The sequence below is a fragment of the Phyllobates terribilis genome, unplaced genomic scaffold (assembly GCF_046119375.1).
Source record: "Phyllobates terribilis strain yellow unplaced genomic scaffold, ASM4611937v1 Scaffold_8__6_contigs__length_399053987, whole genome shotgun sequence".
NCBI lineage: Eukaryota > Metazoa > Chordata > Amphibia > Anura > Dendrobatidae > Phyllobates > Phyllobates terribilis.
The window spans coordinates 147,521,966-147,532,678 of NW_027362768.1; the positions used below are offsets into that span (position 1 = coordinate 147,521,966).

Here is a 10,713-nt window from a genome sequence, read left to right on the forward strand (position 1 = left end):
ACTGATAGGAATGCGCTGTCCCGCTCTTTCCATTTAGGCCAGAGGCCTCCCTCTAAGCCAGAGGACTTGTTCAAGCAAGGAGACCCATTCCAGGCATTCAATCTCAGCTTCCCCAGCGAGGCGGCGGAGTCTGACCCCTTCGCAGCCGGCAAAGGGACAGGCGAGAGCGGGAGTCTTAGTAGCTTTAACACTGTAAGTACAACCTGAGCCCAGAGGCGGTGAGGACTGTGATCCTTCATCAGGACGCTGCTGTGTGTATAGCTGTATCCAGGGAGCGGGTGCGAGTCTTATGTGGCTCCTCTGTTTTATATAAACCCTTCTGTATTTTATTGTTATTTACCTCTTGTATTGTTTTATCCATTTTGAAGTAAAAAAGAAAAATTCCAATTATGTCTTTTTGTTGATTTCTTTTGATTCCTTAATTATTTTGCTCGTTGCTGCACGTAGAGAACAGTGCAAAAAAAAAATCCACAGCAGGTGCCATAGACCTAGAAATAAAGTCACGCGGAAAGGAGAAGATTCACGTTTTGTAAATATGTATTTCACGAGGGTTGGTATCTTCGTTATTTTGTTTTTTTGTTGGAAAGCTGGGTGACACCACAGAGTAACCACACCGGCTCCTTCTTCCATAGTCATCCAGCTTTCCCAGACTCCTGCACTGCAGATCTTTTATAATCCTACAATGACACGTCACTTAGTACGAGCTGCATTATGATTCGGAGCTGCCATTCGGAAGGCTGGGAAAAGTAATACGCATGATCCAAAATCTCTAATCTGTAATCCTGCGAGAAACGTAATGATTTTATGGCGCTTGAGACAAATTTGGTAAATTTTATTTTCCCTTTTAAAGTGCGGTTCCAGTTGTGAGAGGGACTGGGGAAGGTCAGACGGTTGCTTTTTACTCTTTCGGAGGGAGATGCGGCCTCTCTCATATCTAGAAATGTGAAACGCGTCAGTTTTCCTTTAAACTAATACGTTAAAGTATTATTTAGATTAATTTTAAAACCATGTAAGTGACCCATCAGCGGCCGAAGGCTCCATTCACACATCCTCGTGTCGCAGGCCAAGTACAGACCGGCTACAGGTCTCATGACCCAAACCAGACAGCCTTGTATTATTCCCATGAGGCGGTTAAGATTGGATCAGAAAATCCAAGTCCAGCATCCATGATCGGTCCGAGAGCCCCAGATATGTGCATGTAAGCGCCAATTCAGACGGTAAACGTCTACCAATCAGCCATATATAAGCCGGTAATCTAGTGGTCCATTCAGACCGGTCGACCAGAATTTTACGTGCGCAGAACGATCGTTAATATGATCTTTCTGCATCATTATTCCCGGCAGCACATACGGGATCATATGCTGCCGAGAACCATGATATTAATGCTGGCATGAACAATCCAATTACTCAACGAACAAGATGTTTCTGTGTTCATTCCGAAAATTGATGTAAGAATGATCGTTCCCAATTAGCGGCTTATATAACTGAACCTGGGTCGCCCACTAAATCTCCGTCTACACATGCTGTACTTGCCATAGACAATATACACCTTTATACTGACTTTTTTTGCTTTAATGGAATTCGGTCATTGTCCAGTTTCCATCATTTTACAGCAATTATTTTGCAGAGTGCGGCACTATATAATTCCCTAATGGAAGGAGTGGACACTGGTGTGAACATAACTTTAACACCCTATACAAAATCTGTCATGGGGTCCCATTACCCATCATTAATTCTAATGGTCTCCTTGTACAGGACTCTTCACCATGCCTCCATCCACTAAATGGGGGATAGCATACTGATCGGTGGGGGTCTCACTACTGGAACCCGGACTGATCAGCCCAACTGGGGCACGTCTATCCCACTACAAAATTGAATGGCAAGTGAGACGTCCGACTGCCGCTCCATTCATTCTTTATGGCTATGTTGCAAAGAGCGGAGCACAGCTTTCGGCAGCCCCATAGGGCATAAATGGAGCGGCGGTTGAGCAATGTGCGTTGCTGATCCATTATAACGGCATAAAAATTCCCTGCTGTGCCGATTTGGTCAGACCTCCACCGATCAACAAGTTATCAGCTATCCAGTGTTTTCCCCAAATGACCCCTTGTTTTACCCGCCATGTACATATGATTACGCACAGTAAATCCTCATTATTTTTGCAATTCGAGTGTTTCCCATAGGGAAAAAAAAAGTTGCACCGAACCTTTCAAGGTCACTTTCAACTTTTTCTCCCACAATTGAGGTCACCCGTTAGTTGCTGTGACATTACTGTACAATATAAGGTACAATTTGTCACTGTAAAGCCCTAACAGTGGCCATCTGCTCATCAGGCTTAGCTAATATTTAAAGGGGTATTCCCATCTCCAAGATCCTATCCCAGTGTTTAGTAGGTGTAATAATATTAGCAAATACCTCCAATTAGAAATGTAGTATAGTTCTTCTGATTCGCTATGTTGCTTACCCCATGTGCAGGGCAATGCAGTAGCTTAAGGTATCCATGGTTACAACTACTCATATAGTGACAGTTAACTGTTAGGTATCCTTGGTTATGACCACTAACAGCTAACTAACTCACTAAATAAGTGATTGTAACCATGGATTCCTAAGCTACTGTAATGCCCTGCACATGGGGTAAGTGACTTAGCGAATCCAAAGAATTATCCTACATTTCTAATTGGAGGTATTTGCTACTATTATTATTATTATTATTACACCTACTGCATATTGGGCTAGGATCTTGGAGATGGGAATACCCCTTAAAGGTTGTCCCAGTTGGACATCCCTAAGAGTGACACCACTTTTGTGTTGATCTCATCACTGGGGGTCCAGCTCTGGTGCCATCAGTTGTTGCAGGTGGCGCTATATGGGCAGGTAATGATACTGTCTGACATCTCTGTTGATTTGCAATAAGAAGCTTAAAGGGGGAAACAACATGACTCCACCTCAATGTATGTGAGCAAGTGTCACAATAATCCTTAATGTTGCGCTTTCGATGATAATTCATCTGTTGTTTGCTTGTTTTTTGTAATGGAATTAAGTCCAGGTACTGAAATTATAATACACAACTAATATAAATGAGCAGAGCTGCAGTGTAAAGAATGGAGGAGAGGTGGTAATCTAAAGCTTGTTAGCGCCAATAGGGGACAGCAATAATACGGTCTATGTTAAAGGGTTAAAATTGCAAAGTGCTTGTGAAAAAAGACAACTTTGCAATTTACCTCCTATTAAAAATCTTCTCTGCTCTCAATAACAGAGGGATTTTTAATTCTATAGTTTAATGTTCACTGCCTAGGTTACCGGCCACCTCTGCAGTCTATCAGAGGTGGGCAGTTTCCCAGGCAAGGAGCACATTGCTTATATGCACTTCTCTGAATCTTGCCACATCGATGGTCTCCCCTGCTCTCCTCCGATGTTGCAGAGGCAAAGCTGACTCTGCTTGTTACATGGACGTTGGCTGCCCTGGCAAGCAGGAGGCAGGGGAGCGATGAACGATCATGAGACAAATCCCTTTAAAAGGTTGCCCACTACTGGAAATATAAAGCGATGATCTTCCTAATGTTATTCAGTGATTCTGCATTTTTTTTTGTGAATCCTCCATTTTCACTCCTTCACTGTGCCTGTCTGTGTGATGATTGCGTCCCCATTGTACACCCGCACCGCCGACCCCAAATCTCTACCCGCTTTTGTCTGCTCTGTGGATACATCCTCAGTTCTTCCCTAATTTTTATTTTTCTGCCAAGACTTGCTTAGCCAGTGAATGTCTCTCTTGAAATCTGCAGTACCAGTCTGAAGATGATATGATCGAGTGGGCGAAGAGGGAGAGCGAACGAGAAGAGGAGGAGAGACTACAGAGGCTAAAGCAGCAAGAGCAGGAGGACCTGGAACTTGCCATAGCACTCAGCAAGTCCGAGATCTCCGAGGCGTGAGACATCCGGAGCAGCGGGTGTAATAGTAACAAAACTGTGTAGTTTCTAGAAAATATTTAAATAGTTTGCAACCTCCTACCTATGAAGTATTCAGACGTCTCTACAATCCTTGCTTGGCTAGAGAAGTCTCTGGCATTGAACAGGTAACTTCGCCCGTTTGTGTCTTGAACATGGCTGTGGAGTGCCACTTTGTATTTCTATATGCCGTTGTCCAACCTATGCTCCTTAAAGGAACACTAGCAAAATCATACCCTGAGTTATGGCTAGTGTAGGGTCTGAGCATGACACCGAGATTCTTCAAGGAGGATCTGTCACTTGTCATAAATATGGATTTTTCCCCTTGCTGTAAATGCCACTGCTGTCCTGAATCCGGCGACGTTTTTCTTTTGTTCCTGCGCCCCTCCGTTCCTGAGATATAGCCCCTACTTCCCTGTATGTAAATCAGAGCTTTAAGCAAAGTGGGCGTGATCTCCAAATTTTTTTCTGTGGGTGGCTTCTTGAGGACCACGCCTACTTTTGCTAAAATGATAATTTATATATAGGGAAGAAAAGGCCATATCTCAGGAAGTGAGAGGCGCAGGAAGAAAAGAAAAACATCGTCGGATTCAGGAGAACATCAGCATTTACCCCAGGTAAAAAAAATAATACATATTTGTCAAGTGACAGGTCATATGCTGTCCCCAGGACCCTGCACTAGGTGTATCATTTCACAGGCGTGTTCCTCCAATGTACTAGTTGCACTGTGCTACAAACAACTGTCCTGCCAGATCTGTTCTTTTACCCCTGGATTATTATTTAAGAGTGATTCTGCCTAAAATGAAACCTCTCGCAGTACATGTAAGTCCCCGACTCCTCCTTATTTTCACATTTTCCGGTTCTTGCTTCGGTCTGTAATTGGGTGAGCTGGGTGATGAGCAATATGATTGCCATTATGGGATGGCTCACCCAGCTTTCCCAGTTCCCAGATGGCAAATCCGCTGGGTTTTACAATGATTGTTCCTCGAGAGTCTGCAAAACTTAGGAATATGATGGCTCCCGTATTTGTTGAATATAAGGATATTGTGTTACCTTGATGGAGGAGGATTCTGACACCTTGATGGAGGAGGAGAAGTCGGGGACTTATGTATAATATTAGTGCATTTTTTTTTTTATATCTTTCATATATTGCTAGATTTGTCACTACTATCTGGTCATCGGTATCCTGACATTGTAGCTTCATTCATCTATAGATATTTGACATAATGTATCTTGAGGTATGTGCTTGTGATCTAGAGATATACCCTGGATTTAAAGTGGTTGTCCATCTTTAGGGGCATTTATTTTACCTAAATGGTAGATACCAGATACATATCTGATGCTAAAAAATCATTTTTCTATTGTCATTAAAAATTTTGCACCATTTGCCATCTGTAGCCTCTGTCTAATGAATGAGTTAACTGAGAATCCATCAGTAAGCTCACTGTGACGGTCTGATGGAAGGTTTGTAACTCTTTTCCTGTCTTTTTCTGAGTTCCTCTCACCTGATTTATGGCCACTGACATCAAAATTGAGTGCGCCGAGAAACATAGAGCTTGCAAAAGCCAAACTGTGCAAAATTTGTAATGGAACCCAATTGCAAAAATTATAATTTTTTAGCCCCAAATGTGTGCATTTAAATAAAAAAAAAGGCTCCAGGGATGGACAATCTCTTTAGAGGGCTGAGCCTATGGACAACATTTAGCAGCTGTCCATGGGAGCAGTGATAAATATATGATCACTGGGCCTTTGCCCATCCTATATTCACAGTTTGCATGGAGCAGTAATCATGCGTATTCACTACCGCTTTATCCAAACATCGATAGGGTACAGTGCTTGGCGACATCCATCTACATCAATCTGTGACCACTTCCATTTAAACAAAGGACCCTGTACTCAAGATTGGTGTTCATCACAGTTATTGTACATGTATCATTTATCCTGTTGTTTGAAGGCCAACCCCTTTAAATCAAGCCTTATCTTTTACAATTAATTTTTTATTAAAACTGAGGGCAGAAATAATTTGCAGAATTTCCTTGCAGATATGATAAGGCAATAGTGCTCAATAACTTAAAAAAAAAATATACAAAAAAAACCTGTTATCTTTTGCCACCTCTAGAGGGAGCTAATCTGCATACTGCTGCAGACATCTCCTTCTGATGACCTGAATTGTAACTGCATACAGTTTCCTTCTCCCCCTAGTGGTGGAAAAAGGCAGCCACGATGTGCATGGGGGGAAAGCCATTCTCTATTCTAACAAATGGATCACCATAGCTGTATCAAGAATTTTTGGAAACCAAGCGGAACCGTTGATGCTGCTATGGTATAATGGTGGCTACACTACATGGAACACATTTTCAATGACAAGATAAAATAGTGTCATGAGATGGAGTTAAACATTTTCCCCCATAGATTACAGGTTTTGCACAGAAAAGTCAACTGTGACCTATTACAGCCCTTTTTTTTCTTGTTTTATGTACCATAACACTTTTGCAATAGTTTGATTGTTAGTTGTTATAATGCTGAGGTTTATCTCTCGAATGTGCCCTTAAAGGGTTGTTCCTATCTTTATAAATGAGTATTGTCGGATAGCGCCAGAAAATACAAGTAATTTTGCAATTTACTGCTTATTAAAATTTGCAGCCGTTCTTGAGATATTAACACTTTTTTCTTTTGTTTGCAGCTCGTTGCCTTGGAGACCGACCACCGCTGATCTACAGCACAACGTACGCTTTGCTTACAAAGCTCTTTTCTATTGACCTTGTAAGCACTGTTTTTAAGCTTGGAGAGCTCTGTTACCTCCTAATCCTGACCATCTTCTGCACAGTGCTTACAAGCTTATATATAGCAGTGGTGGTCGGTGTCCAAGGCGACAAACTGTAAATAAAAGTAAAGTGTTAATATCTCAAGAATGGTTGAAAATTTTAACAAACAGTAAATTACAAAGTTGTTTGTATTTACAAGCACTATCCTACAATAGCTATTTTTTATGAAGATGGGATTAACCCTTTAATTTGTTCAGGGACTTCTTGTGCCTTTTATTTGCAATATACCTTTATTATTGGATGCTACTTCCAGCCTGAGCGATGTCTTGGGGAGTAGACCTGCTGCCATCAATTTAGTGCCAAATTCCACCGCACAGTATATATGGGGCATCATTAGGTGTCTGGCTTAGAGCAGCTCTCTGCTTTTCTTCAGGGCAGAGATTTAGTTCGCTCTTCTGGTTCTTTGTCCAAGTTTCCCAGCCAAGTGTCTTTTTGGCCTCCCCTCGGTACCCAGCTACAATGCCACATTTCTCCCATATACTTTCTGGTGCAGCTTTATGGTACCAAATTAAATGCAGCTTGGATGCTAATATAATTCAGCAATGGTTTCCAACCTTTGCAAAACTACTACTCCCAGCATGCCCTAACATGTTAGACTATTTTTCACCATTGCCAAATAATGTCAACAGCTTCATTCTAACACACCAGCAGTGATGCCAAGGCCGACCTGACGCGCGTTGTCATTGTGAGTCACGTACATACCTACCTTATCTTATGGTTAGTGTCAGACATCTTGGCAATAATTAATATGCATTACCAATCATTTACAATATGCAAACATGGGTTTATGAGCTCGGAAGCCAGAATACTGAACATATCCTACACTGTACCCAGCCACTCTGTAGTCTGGATTCAGCCATAAATAGCAAAAAACCCCAAAAAATAGCAAATTGTCGGTCACCTAATGCGGGTCGGGATTTCGCCTGGACATCGGTATCCATAAAATGAGCAGTAAGCTCATTTCTCCTCCTTTCAGATCTACTATTCACAAAACGACCATCTCTTTGGCACATTTTCATAACTTTGCATATTTTTTAAACTTTTTTTAGACATCCAAAAGTTAAGTTTTTTCAGATATTAGTGTGCAGCAGCCCTGTGTGAATGGGCTCTTATTCCCATCTTTCTGCGGATATGCCATAAAAAGCCAATCAATGCTGGTCACGGCTGTCTCCTGGGACATGCATATGCATCGGTCTCCAGAACGGGGACCTGTTACACGCTGGCATCAGTGGAAACGTGGCTGCCCATGTGCAGCACTCTCCATTTATCTATGTAAGAGCTCCAAAAATTCCTGCGTTCACGTGCTGTTCCCTTTTTGTAACTCCCAAACAAATCAAAGGAAAGTGACGTACACGGGTGGCCACTTCTTACATGGTACATGGGCGGCCACTTCTTCTTTCCCGAGTACTCGAGATCCCAGCAGTGAGGCCGCATCTATCAGATCTTTATGGCATATCCTGTGGATGGTGCCATAAATGTTCAATATTGTATAACCCACTTTAAAGAGAACCGGACAGAAATTCATGCTGTCCGAACTACGGACTTAAACGCTCCTGCATTTCAGAGAACACAGTTAGAAAAGCCATCTCAGATGACTAGTCCGAGGCAGGTCCCCTGCGGCTAACTCCTACCCTGATTCACTAGCCTGATAGGTCACTCCTTATTTGTGTGTATAGGTAGAGACCTGTCAGTCTAGGGGGCGGGGTGGGGCGAAGCTGCCAGGGACCTGCCTCCGACTAGTCCTTTGAAACGCATAGTAATCAGCCAACTTTTCTAAGCAAGTTTTCTCTGAGGTGCTGCTTCCTGTGGTTCCAACAGAATTAATCTAATGTTAAGTTCCCTTTTAAGCTTCTGTACACATTAAAGGGATTTTCCAAGAATAGGAAAAATAAAGTAGATGTCATTAAAAATAAGTACCGTAATACCTTTTAATTTGCACATCATACTTGTTTTGTACACAGTATATTATAGTGGCCTCAGTCTTGTTACACTGGCATAAACAAGTTCTAGATTGTTAGGACCGGAGCCTGTGAGCATGTGCAGTAGGGAGCTCTGCTGCTGTGACCCGGAGATGACCTATACCATGAGCATGTGCAGTATGAGGCTCCGCTGCTGTGACCCGGAGATGACCTATACCATGAGCATGTGCAGTATGAGGCTCCGCTGCTGTGACCCGGAGATGACCTATACCATGAGCATGTGCAGTATGAGGCTCCGCTGCTGTGACCCGGAGATGACCTATACCATGAGCATGTGCAGTAGGAAGCGCCGCTGCTGTGACCTGGAGATGACCTATACCATGTACTGGTAAATTATCTCCACTTCACAGCAGCAGCGCTTCGTACTGCACATGCTCATTGTATAGGTCATCTCCGGGTCACAGCAGCGGAGCCTCGAACTGCACATGCTCATGGTATAGGTCATCTCCAGGTCACAGCAGCGGAGCCTCGTACTGCACATGCTCTCTGGCTCGTCTCCTATTATTTTAGGACAGGTTTCTGCCAGTGTAACAGGACATTTAGTGATTACCTCCCAAGTCCAAACAAGTCTGATTTTCTAATTAAAGGTATTAACATTTGTTAATAATTGCATTTTCTTGTTTTTTTCTTCTATTTTTAGAAAACCCCTTTAACAAATCTTTCATACTGGTGATTAACCCCAAATACATGGTACATTTTTTTTAAAGTTTTTTGCTATTCAAAGTCCATTTTTTGTATGATATATCCTTAATATTTGGGATGTTTGTGTCATTATACAGTGAAGCATGTTCATATCCTCCCTCTCCCCCACCCCTCCTAGACATACAATGCTCTCTTAAGTGTACACTGTTTTACAGAAATATAGAATCTATTTGTTATAATGAATACTCTGTGGACCAATATTATTATTATTAAATATGTATATACAATTCCTATATGATATGTTCATCCTACTGACGTACAGCTGTCTCCTGCTGGAATTTTAACCATAACCACTATGGAAAAAAAATATAGCAAGATGTCTCATCCCTGGGACTTGCAAGGGTCAATGTCACGTTGCTGTCGCACCGCAGCGTCCTGACGATTTGCAGGATTCCTGGGATGGATACGAGCTTCTTTTAAATGACTCCTTTTATGTATTGTTTTGTTGTTTTTTTTCTATATTTTATTGCCGCTCGATGTTGTAATTATGGACATAAAATGTAAGTACTTAATAAAGTGTAAATTGCTACAGAGTGACTGCTTTACTGAGGTTTTATTATTGGGGAAAAATAGGAACGGGGGCAACGTTCACACAACATATATTAATGGGTTTTTTTTGTGTGGGTATAGCCAATCAGCGAACATAGATGGAAAATGGGCCAAGGCGGTCCCATAGAACTCTGATCCGATAACTATGCATAGACCAGTTTGAGAACATCCACATACCCGGCTGTGCTCACATTTTCCCCAAAGAATACTGCACCCAGAATCTTGGTACTTTTCTGTAAATCAGCCTCCACTATCGCAATGCATTGGCATACACGTAGTACTACTGCCCCCCACCGACAACCTGCTTTCTTCTTCTTCTTCTTTCCCCTCTCCTTCTTTTTCCTCCTCCTTCTTCTTTTTCCTCCTCCTTCTTCTTCTTTTTCCTCCTCCTTCTTCTTCTTTTTCCTCCTCCTTATTCTTCTTACAACATAGAATGTTAGTGTTGGAGGGGACCTCCAGGGTCATCGTGTCCAACCCCCTGCTCAATGCAGAATTCACTAAACCATCTCAGACAGATGTCTGTCCAGTCTCTGTTTGAAGACTTCCATTGAAGGCGAACTCACCACCTCTTGTGGCCGCCTGTTCCACTCATTGATCACCCTCACTGTCAAAAAGTTTTTTCTAATATCTAATCTGTATCTTCTCCCATTCAGTCTCATCCCATTGCCTCTAGTTTTTCTTTGTGCAAATGAGAATAAAGATGATCCTTCTACACTG

At 42.2% G+C, this 10,713-nt stretch overlaps 1 protein-coding gene across 2 annotated transcripts in view; it reads left to right on the forward strand.

The window, feature by feature from the left end:
• Positions 1–4,468, forward strand: part of EPS15 (epidermal growth factor receptor pathway substrate 15) — a 77,265-nt gene extending 72,797 nt beyond the window's left edge. The window contains exons 24-25 of one of the 2 annotated variants that reach the window (XM_073643491.1): positions 38–192; positions 3,780–4,466. In XM_073643491.1, the coding sequence (XP_073499592.1) occupies positions 38–192; positions 3,780–3,926 (302 nt within the window). In that variant the 3' untranslated portion in view covers positions 3,927–4,466. Of the gene's footprint in view, positions 1–37; positions 193–3,779 lie in introns of both variants that reach the window. The other variant, XM_073643490.1, reaches the window with a different exon arrangement.
• Positions 4,469–10,713: the final 6,245 nt, after the last annotated feature.